The sequence below is a fragment of the Pongo abelii genome, chromosome 11 (genome assembly GCF_028885655.2).
Source record: "Pongo abelii isolate AG06213 chromosome 11, NHGRI_mPonAbe1-v2.0_pri, whole genome shotgun sequence".
Lineage (NCBI taxonomy): Eukaryota > Metazoa > Chordata > Mammalia > Primates > Hominidae > Pongo > Pongo abelii.
Genome location: NC_071996.2, coordinates 61115529 through 61133614, shown reverse-complemented (window position 1 = coordinate 61133614; position 18086 = coordinate 61115529). Strand labels below are relative to the sequence as shown.

General features: G+C 39.9%; 1 protein-coding gene across 16 annotated transcripts in view; it reads right to left on the bottom strand.

The window, feature by feature from the left end:
• The window catches only part of PKP4 (plakophilin 4), a 227166-nt gene that overhangs the window by 27694 nt on the left and 181386 nt on the right, over positions 1-18086 (bottom strand). For 9 of the 16 annotated variants that reach the window (XR_008522613.2, XM_054548901.2, XM_054548898.2 and 6 more), the window contains 2 exons: positions 12905-13033; positions 10973-11186 (listed from right to left, as the gene is read on the bottom strand). Coding sequence is in view for 15 of the 16 variants with exons in the window: in XM_054548901.2 (XP_054404876.1) it covers positions 10973-11186; positions 12905-13033 (343 nt within the window). In the remaining variant the exon portion in view is untranslated. Of the gene's footprint in view, positions 1-10972; positions 11187-12904; positions 13038-18086 lie in introns of all 16 variants that reach the window. The other 7 variants (XM_063712604.1, XM_063712605.1, XM_063712599.1 and 4 more) reach the window with 1 other exon arrangement.

Sequence of the window (18086 nt, the reverse complement as noted above, 5' to 3'; positions counted from 1 at the left end):
GAGGAAGCTTGAGGTTTTATTTAATTTAAAGCAATTAGCTATTTGTTGTGAGGACTAAGAATATAAATATACAAACTAATTTAGAAAATATTAGGGAGTTTCATGCATATTATTGTAGAAAACGCTGCTCATTCCCTGTCACAGGAACAAGTACATATAATTATGAGTAACCAATAATCACAATGAAATACTGCCATGAGATGAAAGTTCATTTTCCTCACAAAGAATGAATAAAGTAATTAAAATACCATTTCACATAAATCCTATGCTGCACAATTTTGAAAGAGCTCATATTTAAAACTAACTTTATAGCTATTCTAATGGCGAACTGATAATTTTATAGTCAAATTAGAAGCTGATTTTACTGATTAATTAAAATAATAGCAACTATTTGAAAAAATGTACTTCTTAAAGGATATTAAAAAACAACAAAACAACATTTGGAAAATGCGATTTCTCTGGTGGCAGATACGCATGGCAGCCTACACAACTGTTTTTCTTTTTGATATGAAAGACAATCTTAAACCATTCATTTTTAGACAGCATTCAATTTATGCCATGTTTCCTAATTATATTAAAAAGAGCCCAAGTGTTTGTAGACATTGCCAAAAGCAAAAAAGCAACAGCCATAAAGGTGCCAGTGTGCTTCAAACATCATCACTGGACAGGCCCCTGCATTTTCTTTCTTGAGTGAACCTCGCTCTGAGTGCTCTGGTTTTAGTCGTGCTCTTTCACAAGACGTTCATGAGGGAGGCAGGTAAAACTACCCAGGCTCAGGGTGTGAGGAACCATCACAGAGATAATGGATGCTAAGGTCTTGTGCACACTCAATCCCCACTCCATTCCCAGTACAAAGCAAGTGTCATGACCAGTGGCTAACAGGACTGTGCATTCCCGTTCAAGCTCCGGGGAACACTGCCTTGTATGTAATCCTCCCCACCTCCCGCCCCAGCTCATGGCAATTCTGCATCTATGGGCTCACCGGAACCACCCTGCAAACATTCTTGAAAAATGGGGGTAGAAATATTAGGTTAATAGCAAAAACATAATAATAGCAGGGCTGCAGATTGTATCACGGCCCTTACCTGCTTCTCCTAGCACATGCCTCCATTATCATTCCCTATACCGTCTCTGGCTGAAACACTCAGGATCTAGCAAACACACATCTTCATTTCTTTCTCTATGCAGCTGCCCTTGAAGTTCTCCCCTTAGCCCAATGGGTTTTTATAAACTTCTGCGGCTTTTTCTTGGGATGACAGTAATGCCAAGATGCTATGGAGCCTACATCCTGCTACAATATGGCCTCCCGCCAGCCTTAAAGTTACACACCTCATACCTTTGACATTTACGTTACCTCTACCCAAACGCAGTATAGACCTGTGCTGCCCCATACGGTGGCCATCAGCCACATGTGGCTACTTGAAATATGGCTAGTCCAAATTGAGATGCAGTTAAGTAAAAAATAGGTTATGAAGACTTGGTACGAAGAAGTGAACGCAAAATATTAGTAATTTTTATATTTCTTAGAAGTTGAAATACCTTGAAACTATTAGGCCAAATAAAATATATTACTAAAATAGATTTCCCATGGCTGCTAGAAAATGTAGAAAATATGCAGCTCATATTATTCTCCTATTGAACAGCGCTGGCAGAGATGCTTGCTTGCTTCATGCCAGACTCCGAGAGAGACACACAGGGGAGCCATCTGTTCTCAGGGGGGCCTTACCACAAACAGTTACACCACCAGGCAGTTGTGACAAAGGGCAGGAAGAGCAACAGGTATGGCTTGAATATCCTGTGTGTCAGGAGCTCAACACACATCATAACAAAAACACCAAGCAGCAGCTAATGTGTCATCACTGGGGACACTGGGGTTTGACAGTGGTGATGTGTCTAGAGCCAGAGCTGGAAGGAAACAAGTCAACCTGGCTCCAAAGCTCACACTTACTCGAGACCATGCCGCTTTTCCCTGGATGTTTTTCAAAGTGTGTGAACTTGTGTTTGATAGGAGGATGGGAGACCACATTTGAGTCGGAGTGTCAAGGATAGAGGCCAGAAAGTAGCAGGTTTGGGGTGCAGAGCTCTTCAGGCCAACTATAGCCTGGGAAAGAAGCAGAAAGAGGCGACGGCACACGCTGGAGCTGGCTGGCAGGAGGTCACAGAAGCTACTGATTTGGACAGGCAGGTGGGAAAACCTGAACTGCAAGCACAGGTGTTATCCCAGGGATGGGGTTGAGGCCAATGGGCTAGGAGGGGCAGAGCCTATTTCACAGGACAAGATGCAGGAGGGATGAGGCCAAAAGGGAAGGGAAGTGCCTGTAGTGAGAATTTGGAGCCAGATGCAAACTGAGGGTGGTGTCACAGATAAGCCAGCAGTTTGAATACGTGTGAAAATATGGTGCTGTTAACAGAAATGAGGAAGTCAAGGGGCTGGTGGGAAGAAACAGTGCCATAAAAATGTCTGCTGGGCTAATCAATTGCCCAAGCTTTCGAACAGGGCTGAAGGCTGTCAACAAATTATGAAATCTAAGTGAAACTGAAATAATGGGAAAACAATTACGAGACAGGGATAAAACTACTATCCTCAGTTATAGAAAAATACCTTTCTCTGGATAAATTCTGAGGAAAACAAGTCGTGGTGGTACCTAGCCATTCCCAGAGTTTCTAAGATGCCACTATCTGAGCAGAGTTCCTGAAACCTGTGCAGTGACCCCTCCATGCAGTGAGGCTCCTGGTCTATAGGTGTGGCTCGAGGCTTTCTCCTTCCTGCCCCAAAGCATGAGAGGCCAGCTGCTGCACTCCCTGCTGGCTGGCACAGAGCACTGCAGGTGGTGGACAGGCCTGCCTTGCTCACCCCTGTGTTCTCTGGGATTTCCTGCACAGCAGATGCATAATCCTCATGGGGCATGGGGGAGCTCACTCAGGTCCAGCTGTGCTCGGAACACCACCATCTCAGCTTTCAGCGCAGTGGGAAGTGGGTGCTCAGGTGGTCTGAGGGCAAGATGCTTCCTAGCAGGGAGCTGTGTGGAAGTAAGGAACTGGGCTGGCCACAGAGGCTGCACACAGGGGCCCCAGCCTGCATATTCCATTTGAAGGTGATCGTTCCTGCTGTTGAAATTTGTCCCCAGTTGGGACAAGATAGATCTTTAGTGCCTTTAGAGAATATAAGGGTTAGCCCGAGTCTCTGCGATTTTGCAGGCATAAAGGTGGATCACAGCACCTTTGAAAAGATCTACCAATTTTTAGAGATCCATTTACAGAATCATATTTGCATTTTAATGTATTCTTCTTTATTCTAGGTAATTTTACCACTTCATGGGTATGTTTTGAGGATTAATGACATAATGTAGTTATACAGTTCTATGTTCCCTGGAAAGGCATTTCTACAGAAAATAAATAAGCTTACAATTCAGAAATGCTGACTGAGAATTGCCCATATGGGACACACAGAGTGGCTCATTCTGTTGGAGCAGAGCTAATAAAAGGGAACAGGTCACATGAAACGAAATTAGAGAATCCTTCTGGGGCAGAAACGGCAGTGGGGGCAGCGGCCCTGGCCACACTTGTTCTGCAGGTTATTTCAGCATGACACAGAATTAGGTCATTTATACTGTCACAGTTACACTATCATAGAGATTTGCCCAGGAAACTGTCACTGAAGTCATATACTCCACAGCTGACCTACATGTTCCAGGAACACACTTGCTCATCTGTAACTGCACTAGATCTTCAACCCAGTTGTCTGGTGCTGGCAGAAGCTTAGAGACAAAGGTGCCTCCAGCTGTAAGCTATAGAGCATCATACTCAGAAACTGCAAAGCATTTGCAGACCTGGCCTGGGGTCTCCATATTCCCACCTTTCTTGCATTTGTAGGCCGTCTAGTCAACTGAGGGAGCATGTTATTACAGGGCCTCTCTTTTGCTGAGAAGTACCACTCGGACTGATGTTTGAATACCCAAGTCTTATAAGTGACCTTCTGAGACTCCCTACTTGACTGCCTCCTTGTGCTTGGCACTCGGAAGCCTACACTCAAAATATACGGTCATATTCCACTTAGAGAGTTGAATCTTTTCATACTCAAAACTATAAATCTTGAAATACTCGCAAGACCTAAAATCACGTTTCACAGGTTTCCTAAGCAAACTGAAGCTTTATGATTATACTTGATCACTAGTTTGATATTATAGTGCTAGTGAAATTCAGGGATATTTCTCTATGGTCCTGGGTAAAATTCAGAGAGTAAAGTTTATTGTGGGGCTTTTCTTCTTTTCCCTTTTTGGTGGTAATCTTAAAGAACAAGGGAAATAACATTTGTACCCTCCAGATTTAGCTCCTGTTCAGCCCTTCTCAGTGGCCAGGGAAGGGTCAGTGAAGAAACACCTCCAGCCTGGACATCAGGAACTCAGCCTGGAGACTTGCCTGCAACCTTCCTGGACTTCGGTTTCTAACCTGTAATAACAGGGGTAGACAGGAGATTTCTTTAGGGTTCTTTCCAGTTCAAAGTTCTCTACCGATTGAGAATTCGTCTATTCATAATAGACATTTTTTGTCTTCTTAGCAATTAAACTTTTAAAAATTTGTCATTTCTCATTACACATTTTCAGGGTTTGAAATGTTCAATAAATAAGGGAATCTGTTTCTGTTGTTGTTGTTTCATTTATTTTTTTGAGACAGAGTCTCTGTCGCCCAGGCTGGAGTGCAGTGGCACGATGTCGACTCACTGCAACCTCTGCCTTTCAGGTTCAAGTGATTCTCCTGCCTCAGACTCTCTAGCAGCTGGATTACTGGCATGTGCCACCACACCCGGCTAATTTTTTTATTTTTAGTAGAGATGGGGTTTCACCATGTTGGCCTGGCTGATCTTGAACTCCTGATCTCAAGTGATTTGCCTTCCTTGGCCTCGCAAAGTGTGGGGATTACAGGTGTGAGCCACTGCGCCCAGCTATGTTTTATAAAGTGGACCAAGTGACATGGATCCTTACTGATTTGGGCTGGGAATTGGGAGGAGATGTTGCTAGATTTCTAAAAATGACCCACATAGCTTCTAACAGCCCTAGTGGCCCGTAACAGTAGGATAGAAAGTAACAGACTGACTCCTCTCTGGACCAGAGCATAAATGACCTGTTTTGAAGGCATATTAATTAGGCTAAGGGGACATGCTTCGTAAATTGTTTTCATCCTGCAACGGCAAGTAATCGTCCAAAAGGCACGTCCACTAAGCTCCTGCTTTTTATAGTATATAAGACTAATTCTTGCCAGACTGTTCTGCCCTTTGTTAAACCTTAGCCTGGCCCATCTACCCCTCCTTAGTTACAACTATTATTTTCTTATTAATTTACCATCGAATTAGAAATATGGAGCTAATGATCAGGAAAACAATACGCTTCATTTCATGTTCTGCAGTGTCTGGAATCCATTGCTGGCATCCAAACATTTCACAATAAACAGTGGAAATATTTTACTTAGCTATATGGACAAATAATCACTTACTACATTGGAAGAAATGTACATGTAGCAATCATATGAACAAAGTCTTTTATTACTGAAGAACAAAGGCTACTTTTTGGTATTTAAGAGGGTAACAGAAGTGTGACAGTTTGGGACATCTGGTATGTACATTAAAAAGCAGGCCTCCAGATTTGCGCAATATCTTCAATGTCTATAGTTTTAAAAAATGATGTTTTCAGGATGCTCAATAACTTGAAACTCATATTTCCTAGCTTAGAAACACTATTTAATTATCTTGAACAAATGAGTTCAACATATTTTTAGTGACAAGATGTTCCCATCTTCCCTCCATACTTTGTGGCCTAGTAGACATTCATTTTATAACCAAACTGGGGAACAACCATACTTCATCCAGCTTTCAAGTACAACAACAGCAAAAAATACTTTTGGAATAAAAGAAAAATTACCCTAAGCACTCACATATATCAGCACTTACTAAAACAAAAGCTCATTAGGTTTCAACTGGAAAATGTTCAACACAATGAAGAAAACACAAGAATTATGTTACATACTAGAGAACCATTTTAATTAACAATGACAGCCATATTGTCCTGGGAAAATACATTTGAAGAAAAGTCCTTTTTTCCCTCTGAAAATAAAGATGTGGCCAAAAATATAGGCCCTGGGCAGTTATTGTGTTTAAAGCAAAGGCAAGGCATCTTTATAAAAAACAGCTAAAATTTCTCCACTTAGGTACAGTAAAAACTGCCAAACTGAAACAAAGGGAACTAGAAAAAAAAGACTGGATTAATAACTGGGTTGAATTACTTAATATTAAGAATCAAAGAATTCCTAGTTTCAAGGGCATAGTAGTTTCTTCAAATTATATAATATTTGGAACACAATGGTTCACTGTATTTTAATATTTCATGATCCTAAGTTGACTATAATTTTCACTTAGGAATGTGTGGACCATACCTACAAAGTCCAAGCACCGTGCAAGGCTAGCCATGGTATTTGTGAATGATACTAGCAGAACACTAAAATCTAAGGCTAATGTTCTGTTTTCAAAGGGGACTTTATAGGAGATGGGCACCTGATGGGGAATGCTGGGTGACACGGTCACATAGCACCTTACAGCCTGAGTTCGGAGCAGACGTGCTTTAACGACAGTTCAGATTGGGGGCTTACTTCCTTGGTTAGGAGTGCTGGTGGCTGGATCTAGGGTGGAACTGGTCTTTTTGTAGGGCCATTCCTATGCAAAAATGACCTCCTGAGGGTCTGTATTTTCTGCCTTTTCAAGTTATATCAGATATCTTCTTGCTGCTTTCTGGATAACCTTGTTGTCCAGACTTAACCCCACCAGGTAATGAGCTTCCTGTACTGTGGGTTCATGCATGTGATGGCGGCTACTTTGTATGGAAACTGTACAGGAGATTCATGCACTGGATGGATGACCGAACAAAATGAGTTCTGAGGTCTCCCCCAACCCTGTGGTTCTACAATTAAAGACGGCTTGAGCATTTGATGTGAGGAAGAGTTAATGAAAGAAGAAAGAAGAGTTCAAGCATCTCTTGATGTTTTCATGCTTTAATATGTATCAAGGATCAATCACCCTTAAAATATTACTGAACATCAGTTAAGACTGGTACCACTAAATTGTAGGACTGGGAAATGGGAGCAATTTTGCTGTCTCTATAAAGCTTAGACTATAAATACATGTACACACACACAAAAAGCAATTATGCTAGATTTATATTGTGACTTGTTTCATGTTAGTTAGACAATGTTTAGGTATAAATCAAACACAGCTGCCATTTGGCTTTTTGAACTGGAAACTCATTTCTGAAGTCTTCTGGTCCAACCTACTTTACTTATGGCAATTGCATGAAGTGTTTACCCACTGACCACTCTCATTTCAATGTTTTGAAGAAAACATTTGATAATCAGTCCACATGTCAAAATAAATGATTAGTGGTAACAGTATATAGTTATAAAGCAATTCTTAATGTCTCCTACTCTATAAGTATGGCAAAAAATTGTTTCTTATAGCCTAAAAGCTACCAGCAGATATTTTCAAGAGAAATATCAGAGGTACTTCTTAGTTTTACATTAGAAGTGATACGATCTATTAGGAAAATAGCTCTTTTTGAATTAGAAAACACTTATATCCTCTTTTCAAGGCCAAGGTCCATGTCTTAAAACATCTTATGTTCTCAATAAAATAAGGAGGAAAGCATCTAAATTAGCACTCAATTCCAGAGTGTGCTCCAGGTAACCTAGTACATAAAAGCCCTTGGTAGTAAAGTCGGGCTCTACTTAAAGTAATTTTGACTTATTTTTAAATGTAAAGAAAAAAAGAGCACACAGTCATGTACTTTTCTTCCTGTTTAACACTAAATCTTACAAATTCCTTGAGCTCAGCTCAGGAAAGGCACTGTAATAGTCTCTCCCAAGGAAAAAACTCAAGCAGAAATTCAGAAAAGACTCATTCTTCCTATGAGAGGACAGAAGAGCAGGAAAAAGCTTCACATTAAGGATGTAAGGATCAAGTCATGATGAATTCGGCTAGTTAAATTTGAGGAGAAGCTGCGTTTTCCATGTCATTTGTCCCTGGATCGCCACTGCTCTCTCAGGGAGCAGCGCACACGATCGACTGCAGCCCTCCTGGCTGCACGGTGTTACTATGGGAAGACAACTGGACATGACACAGGAAGTTCAAAGTGATGGGAAGAGAAACATCAGACAAAGCAGGAAAGCACTCATGTACTGCAAATGATTCTGTCTCCTCTATGTCTCCCTAACAGTAGGCTCAGGGAAAATTTGTGGGCGTAATCACAGTGACTGTGTTGACTTCTAGGATGAACACAGCTACATTTTTATTTTTTCTTAATTCTGTTTAGCTTGCTCTAATTTTCATTTTGTAGCTACATGTACACGTAAGTAAAAATAATTATAATTTGTTTTTTGGTGAGATGCCTCAAAAGCATTTTAGAAAGTGGGAGTACTAATTTAGAAGCACTACAGCATTAATAGTCAAAATACATTAAGGCAGATAGTCCATTCCAGATTTATGATTATTTGTAAAGTATATTCTACTTTTGGTATTTTATTTAGAGTACAAGGGAATATTAATGTTGTATTTTGAACATTAATATCTTATGAGAAAGTTGATTCCCCTTAAATATTGGATGCAGGATAGTTTATTAATTCCCAAGTGTTACAGAAACTACAACTCTGATTTCATAGTGGAAACGTGGGCGGAATGAAATTAATTTTGAAGAAACATTGTTTTAAAATTTTAAATTAAATATCTCAAGCATGAAAAAAGGCAAAGAAAATATAAAACAAATACCCAGGTATGCCAGCTTTGTCAAACATTAACATTTTGTCTTATGTATTTCAGAGTTCTCTAAAGAAACAGAGGTAGAATACAACCCCCAGTCCCATTTTCCTCCTTCCTCTTCACAGAGGTAACCCCATCCTGAATCTATTTTTATTATTCCAATTAGAAATTTTAACTTTATTGCATGTGCATATATCCATATCAATCTACACATTTAAAAACTTTATTCAAATAGTATTACTCTGTAGTTATCATTCTGCAAGTATTTCTAAAGCTGTATGTATCTATGTTGTTATGTGTAGTCTAATGTGCTTATTTTAACTGCTGTACGTGGTTTCACTGTGTGAGAGTACTGCCATTGATGTAACCATTCTTTTGTCAATGAATTCTTAGTATTTTCCCTGAATTATCTATTACAAGCAATGCTGTCATCAATGTGTCCTCCTGCAGAACCATTCTTCCAGCTCAATCTCAAGTATCCTTGAATCCAGCCACGAGCACTGCAACATCCAGGCATTACTCACTCCTCCCTCTCTCTCACTCCCCACTTCTGACCATCATGCCCAGACCACAAAATATTTCTCTGACTGCTCCAGCCCACTCTTCCTTTTCATCATTAAAATAGTTCAAGCTGTTATCAGTGGACTGTTGGTCTGTTCATAGGCCTCCCAGGCTCTCCCACTTCATATCAATCCTCTACCCTGCTGCCTGCTGGAAGAAGGCATTTAAAGGCCTAAACTGGCCATGTCATACCCCAGTGTCCCTACTGCATGAGGGACACAATTAAGTTCCTTATAAAAGTTCCCTAAATGGGCCAGGTGCAGTGGCTCACACCTGTAATCTCAGCACTTTGAGAGGCTGAGGCGGGCGGATCACCTGAGGTCAGAAGTTGGAGATCAGTCTGGCCAACATGGTGAGACTCCATCTCTACTAAAAATACAAAAATTAGCTGGGTTTGGTGGTGCGTGTGTGTAATCCCAGTTACTCAGGAGGCTTAGGCAAGAGAATTGCTTGAACCCGGGAGGCAGAGGTTGCAGTGAGCTCAGATCACGCCATTGCATTCCAGTCTGGGTGACAGAGCAAGACTCCGTCTAAAAAAAAAGTTCCCTAAATGAAGACTCCATCTCTCTCTGGCCTTGTTTTCTTTTTTTTTTTTCTTTTTTTTTTGCAACAGGGCCTCACTTGTCATCCAGGCTGGAATGCAGTGGTGTGATCACGGCTCACTGCAGCCTCAACCTCCTGGGCTTAAGTGATCCTCCTACTTCAGACTCCCAAGTACCTGGAACCACAAGCATGTGCCACCACATCCAGCTACTTATTTTTATTTTTTGTAGAGATGTGGTCTCCCTGCGTTGCCCAGGTTGGTCTTGGACTCCTGGCCTCAAGTGACCCTCTTGCCTCAGTCTCCCAAAGTGTTGGGATTACAGGTGTGAGCTACCACACTTGGCCCTCACTAAGTTTTAACACAGCAGCCCCCTCTTGCTGATAGCTCCAGAACTATATCCCATGCTGTTTCTGAGCTTGTAACCAGAAAGACCTCTGCCTATCCAGCCAATGCTTCCTCATCCTTTAGACCAACTTCAGTTTCATGTCACCCAGGGAACTTCGTTACCCATCCTCTGTGCCCAATGCAACCTCTGTTGAGTGAGACTTGCCACATTTCTCTGACGCTCACAAAACCACCTGTGTTCCTCACCAATCTGAGGGTGACTTAAGCGCAGGCACTGGGTTTTATTCATCTTTCTATCCCTGGGGCCTAGTAAAGTACATGGGAATACAAACAGGCACTCAGACACCAGCTGAGCTAACGTAAAAGACTGCCAATCCATTAAGTATATTTTATTTTCATAATATAGCAGAGTCTATTTAATACAACTAGATTTACTATGAAATACATGTAAAAAATGTCATATTTAGTCCTCCATGAAACAGACATCTGTTAGCTGATATTTACAAATTAATAAGTACAATAACTTATACTAATAGAGATGACCGCATTGTAAACGGTTTCTGACTCATTAGACTAAATAATACTCAGCCTTCACAGTTGTGAGCACTATATATATCTCATTATCGATTACCTGGAACCTCCAACTCTTCCATAGTGCCACTATACAAGGGCACAGTCCAGACTGTTTTCAACATTTCCTCTAGGACAAGATTACATTCTATACCTACCTGTAACAAGCTCCCTTACTTCTGCATCAGTAGATTTTCTCAACAGTCGCAACAAGGCAGGTATCCCACCAACATTCTTCATTGCTATTTTATTTTCATCTGTAGACTTGCCAAAAACGAGGTTTCGAAGGGCACCACAAGCATTCTTCTGAACTTCCAAAACTCTGTGGTCCAGAAGGTCAACCAGATGCTTGATTCCCCCTAACCTACACACCTAGAACGAAAAATATTAGGTAGCAGGCCTCAGTAACATGCAATTATCAGTGATCAAACAGAAGTCTGTTATGGAGAGATCACAGGATGTGGGTATCTCTAGACCATGTCAAAGGTTACTTTTTATTCCAAATAAGACAACTTTTATAAATTCTAAGGAGAGGCCAGGCGCGGTGGCTCATGCCTGTAATCCCAGCACATTGGGAGGCCAAGGTGGGAGGACCACTTGAGGTCAGGAGTTCAAGACCAGCCTGGCCAACATGATGAAACCCCATCTCTACTAAAAATAGAAAAAACTTAGCTGGGTGTCGAGGCACACGCCTGTAATCCCAACTACTTGGAAGGCTGAGGCACAAGAATTGCTTGAACCTGGGAGGTGGAGGTTGCAGTAAGCCAAGATTGCACCACTACACTCCAGCCTGGGCAACAGAGTGAGACTCTGTCCCCCCTCCAAAAAAAAAAATAGAATTCTAAGGACATTCTCTTAGATGATACTTTTCCTGGGTTCATAGCTTAAAAAAGGGATAGGAGATCTAAGTGGTTTAATGTCCATCGGCAGGTGGCACAGTCCTCTTCCAACCCTCAGACCACACATCAAGAATTGTGCTTTCACTCTAGCAGTGCAATGTGCAAATACCAAACATAGCAAAGCTATCTGCAGGGCTTGAGACAATATAGGAAATAATTTTTGACTTATTTAGTTTCTAGAATGAGTTCTCTAGGCTACTCTCCTTAAATTTTCTTCCATTTGTCAATTCATTAGTACATTATTTGAGTATTTCTGGGCTTTATTTACTACATTCACTTTTAGGTCTGGAGCTGGTATGCTGTTTTGCATATTAAAATGATGAAAAACACTTCATTTTTATGTAACACAGTGGGTCAGAAGAAGGCTTGAAACGTTAAAGAAAGAATCTGTATGTTATATAGAATTATAGCCAATAACCAATAACTTGCTATGTTTCTATAAATACCAAAAAAACCTTGAAATAAAATATTCACGTATGTTCAGCATTAGTGATGGTTATAATCCTCTATAACTTATTTATAGTTGGCACCAATCTGACTAGAATCCCATAAAACACATTAGCTCACTAGTTCAATGAATACTATAATTTCTACCTAATAATTTTTTTTTTTTTTTTTTGAGACAGAGTCTTGCTCCTAGGCTGTAGTGCAGTGGCTTGATCTCGGCTCACTGCAACCTCCGTCTCCCAGGTTCAAGTGATTCTCCTGCCTCAGCCTTCTGAGTAGCGGGGATTACAGGCCATGCACCACCATGTCCAGCTAATTTTTGTGTTTTTAGTAGAGACTGGGTTTCGCCATGTTGGCCAGGCTGGTCTTGAATTCCTGACCTCCGGTGATCTGCCAGCCTCTGTCTCCCAAAGTGCTGAGATCATAGGCATGAGCCACTGTGCCCCGCCTAAAATATTTTTTAAATACAAGTTAAATTGATTTTTGCTTCATGGTTTTATAAATAAGCTAATGAAGCAGACATACGATTTGAAAATGCTGAAAGCACTCCAAGAAATATATGTATCCTAGTTTTTCCTGAGAGATACTGAAATGCATAGTTAAGTGAAAGAGTATCTGGTATCAAAATATCCCTTTAAAAAGACTCTTGAATTACACTGGGTAATTTCTTAAATACAGAAGCACGTGGCTGTTAAATGCAAAGGCATTGTTTTCCCCAGTCATCCCAGGCACCATGTCCTGTACCTCCATCTTCACTTTGTTGTCACCAAAGCACAGGTGCTGCAGGTAGGCCGCTGCATTTGCCTGAACAGATGGGAACTGGTGCTGAAGCATGTGAATGACCTCAGGCAACTCAGGATCACGCCAGGCAAACTCCCTACATGAGAAAAACATGGCTTCAGAAAGGAAGGCCCATGTTGTAAAAATACACTGAACAAAAACACTTGTTATATGGAAAAAAAGCTCAGCTGAGACAAAAATGGGAAGTTACAAAAATCCTAAAAAATACATACCTAAATAATTTTTCCCCCTGATGAACATATGCAGAGGCCCAGATGCTTATGATCTTAAAGAAATCATGACGCACAGATGCACAGAAAGAGATTCAGGGGAACAAAGAAAATTCTTAATATAAGTAACTTCCACTCTAGTGCTCCTCCTCCTGATTCTAATTTTATGTCTTTCTACCTATGTAAGAAATCTGCAGGTGTAAGGCTCAGGTAAACACGTGCACTTTAGCGAAGTGAGATGTCATGCCTGAAGGGAGAGGAAGGGCTGGTGGGAACAGACAGAGCTGGCGTCAGCCTAGAAATCACAAACATTGTGGGCCTGAGGATTTTTAAGAAACAATGTTTATGGTTGCTCGTGAGTATAACACAGAAACACAGAAAACTATAAACAAGTATTTGACCAGTCATCCTATATTCAGGATTACTGCTGACATTTCCTGTTTTTCTATATATGTGTGCAAATGTGCACACATGTGTGGGTTTGGAATTTTTTCCATAAAACTGGGTTATTATTAAATAGTAGTTAATATTTCATAAACCCCTATCCTGTGTCAGGCACTATTCCAGGCATTTTATATGTATTTATTAATTTATTCTTACGGCAACCTTAGAGATATGGAAGTTGAGGCAGAAAGGCCATGCATGCGCCTGGCCACGTGGCTGTAAACTGCGAAGCGGTACCCTGCCTTCAGAGTCTGTGCCCTCCAACACTATGCTATACCATTTTTTTGAACAATGAATATATAATCATGCTATGTATATATACTTTTATACTTTCCTTTTTTTCAGCTAACATTCATTTTCAGGATTTTCTAATGTCATCTGATTGGTGTACTGTTTGGAATTCTTGTTAAATATGAGTTTGTGCTTATATTATGTGAAGAGCAGATTGTTAGAAAATGGCTCACAGAACAACAAATATGCAGACTCTGATTACAGGATAAAGTTAGTTGTTTATTAAAAAAAAGAATTCATACTGAGTAAACCTTTAAAATTATCTTTAAAATTAATGACCGAGTGATACTTCTCCTGCCTGGTTTTTGAAGCCTTAGAGTCTCTCTTGGTCTGGGAAGGCTCCATGTATTAACTTGTTAGACCCCTGCAAAGGGGCATGTCATCCCACACCTGTGTGCACACACGCAAACACACACACACACACGCACACACACACACACAGCCCTCATGCATTCAGTTAGTGAATCCTTACTGTGCTATGGTGCTGGAGATACAGATACAAATATTGGTAAGATACGATTCTATTTACAGGGTCTTCTATGCCAAACGAAAAAGTTTAGTCTTAATACCAGTAACAGGAGTTATCCTTTATTGAGTTTACTTATATCAGGCTTTGTGCTAAGAACTTTACCTTCATTATCTCATTTACCTTTACTGTTGCCTCATGAAGTAAGCACTATTAAAATAACAATAGATACAGATAAGGAACTTAGGATTAGTAATTAGTGATGGAAGTTAGTGAAACCCAGGTGGTCTATATGTGTGTCTACACATAAGGAATGAAGGCTGTGAAGCAGGAGAGTGAGAGGATGTGACATGGTCACATTTATACAGACGATAACTCTGGTGGCCAAGGAAAGAATGCCCTAGAATACAAAAAGATGGGTGTCATGCAGACTACCCACTATCTGCACAGGAATCTACACATCTGCTTGAAACGAAATAGACTTCTCTTTGATTTCTCTCTTTTCCTCATCTTCCCTCATGGAATCCATCAGCAAGTTCTGTTGACTATCTACAAAATATTTAACATATACCAAATCCATTCATTTTCTCCATTTTGCCCAGAAGAGTCTAACAGTTTCCTACATGTTCTCTCTGCTTCTAATATTATCCCCCCACCCCACCTGCACCCCCAATCCATTCTTTATACAGCAGCCAGATGATCTAAAAACTGAAGTCAGGTGTGAGATGGAGTTTCTGGCTTCGAGAACAGGCTGGATGGTGACGTCATTAACAGACATTAAGAATACAGCAAATGCCAAGGGAGGCAGGATAACACCAGAAAAAGCACAGAATATGGAGTTAGATTGCCTGGGTTTCAGTCTTGGGTCCTTCCATTTCTGTGTGATTTTGAAAACCAATTAATTATTTGGAGCTTCAGTTTCCTCAACCGTAAAACAGGGTCAATGAAACTAATATTTCAATCTTCACTGGTTGGTTGTGATGATTAAATATGATGATGAATACTAAAATATTTTATATATTTTTACTTCTGACACAGATGTTTTATTAATATTCATCATCCCTAAAAAATGAGCTATTCTAAATAGATGAATTCCTGGTAACAAATAGTTTTCCTTTTATATATTGAAACTGTATCAATCGTTTCTCATGAAAATCTATATAAAGCCTATTATGTAAATCTCTGTTGTAATTAACAGAGTGCAAAGAGTGTGATTTACTCTTTCTTTGATGACTCACAATCATTACAAATACACATTTTTGTCCTCTTTAAATGGGACACTGAGGGTCAAGATTTCCTGACATCCCTGGTGCCATGAGGGCCAGACAGCCCCGAGGGTGGGCTCCTGCCAGAGCGGGGCAATTAGGCTTGCTTGGCTTCAACTCCAACCTTGATGAAAATTCAGTAGAAATTTATCCTGGAAAAACTGCTATCAATTTGTAGGCTGGCTGGATGGCATCAATGCCTGCCAGAATTTGCTTCAGTAAAACCTAAGCCCAGACTTCTGTTTCCAGCCATGATAGTGTAACTCGTACTGGATTTCGCCCTCCCACCATAAACAATTATAAAAGTGAATTTAGCTAAATGTAGGAGAAAACTGTTTTTAGACCCTCGAAAACAGGCAACACAAGAACATAATCCTTGAGAGGAGGGAAACATCAACGAGTCCCATGTTTACCTGGCTTTCTGCCTGGGGGCACTTTCTGGACGAAGACACAGGAAGCTGAGGCCAAGTAGTATGTGAGGGATTTAGTGAGCTGAGGCAGGGAGCGAGTGGAATTTGTGGGTGCCAAAGTGGTTAGAATGTGCAAGGCAGAGTAATGGAGACAAGGGAGCTAAGCAGAGGTGATTCTCCGGGTTTGTGAGTGGACTATCCGAAGTCCTTAGTTGCACCCGGGGCTGTAGGGCACATGCACAGGTCTGGTGGAGAGTGGCTGCTGCACGACTCAATGCTGAACAGGTACCAGGTGATGTGGACTCCCAGCCTATTCAGAGTGCAGACCTCACTGAACACCTTGGGAATTTAGTCAAGACTCCACAAAGGCCAAGTTTTAGGGGTAAGGACCATGTTCTAAGGCTTAAAAGAAATATGAACTAGACCTAACAATGAACAAAACCAATCTTGATGGGATTGAAAGGATCTGCCAGTAATTTAGTTTTCTGCCACAACAAAACTCAGCACACTAACAGGAGACAACTTAATCCAGATTCCCTATAATGTATCATCTACAACCGTCAGTATATAATTTAAAATGATTAAACATGAGAAGAAACAGAAACATATGACTTATAAATATGTAAAAAAGGCAACCAATAGAAACAGACCCAGACTCACCCCAGATGTTGAAATTATCAGACGAAAAATTTTAAATGGTTATGATAAATGTGTTCAAAGACTTAAAGAAAAAGATGTATATAAGGAGTGAAGAGATGGAGAATCTCATAGGAACATGGAATATATAAAAGGAGCCAAATTCAAGGATTGGAAATAAAAACAAATTTGCATGGGCTTCACAATAGATTGTAGTCTATAGGACAAAGAACACTAAATTTGAAGGCATCAATAAAAATTTTTGATTACAAGAATACAGGGAAAAAAGATTTAAAACATGAAGACAGATTCAATAATCTGCGAAATAATAAAGTGATCCTATGTGTTTAATTCAAGTCCTAGAAGGAGAAAAGAGAGTTTGGGGCAGAAAAAAAAACTTAAAGAATTAATGGCTGAAAATTTCCCAATTTTGACAAAAACATCAACCTACATTCCAAGAATCTCAGTGAACCCCAAGCAGGTTAAATGCAGAGAAAATTATACTTAGGCTCACCAGAATAAAACAGCTGAAAGCTAGAGAAAAATCTGAAAAGCAGCCAAAGAAAAGACACATTACATAATGAGAAGAATGCAAATGATGTCTGCCTTATCAACAGAAACAATGGAGGTCTGAAGACAATCAATGACATCTTTTAAAATACTGAAAGAAAAAAATGCACACCTGTAAATCCTGAATTGTATATCTAGCAAAAAAAATCCTTTAAAAAAAAAGTGAAATATTTTCAGATAAACTAAAGCTGAGAGAATTTGTTACAAGCACAAATGCAAGACAAGAAAGGCTAAAGGAAGTTCTTTAGGCCAAAGGGAAATGAGTTGAGATGGAAACGTGAATACACAGGAAGTCTTTTATGTTACTCCTTTCAGAAGCATCATTGATGTTATTAATGAATATGGTTTCCAAGTAGACAACTATAAAAAAACTCACAGATTTCCTTTTATACAGTAAAGATCAATAACTTCCTCAGTCTTAAAGAGAATTTTTCAGGCCAACTGTAATGTAGCATTAATAATAAAGGCTTACAAGTGAATAAAACTATTACTTCAAATTGCTGTTTTCAAAACTAAAAATTAACAGTTGTCATGAGCTTTTAATTTTGGTTTAAATATTCAAACTTCAAAGTCACCTGAATTCCAGTTTCAGCTAGAATAAATGCGCCTACTAATATAATCACTTATTCACCTTACGAAATGCATTATCAGTAAAGTTTCACATAATCAAAGCCAGCCATCAGTTTTATGCATTAGACTATGAAATTATCACACTATGAATAGCTGAGGTATATTATCATACATGAAGTCCTTGTTTATAGCGAATCAACTCATATCAGAGGTCAAAACTGAAGTCTTCAGAGACACATATTAAACTCAAAGTTCTCATCACAC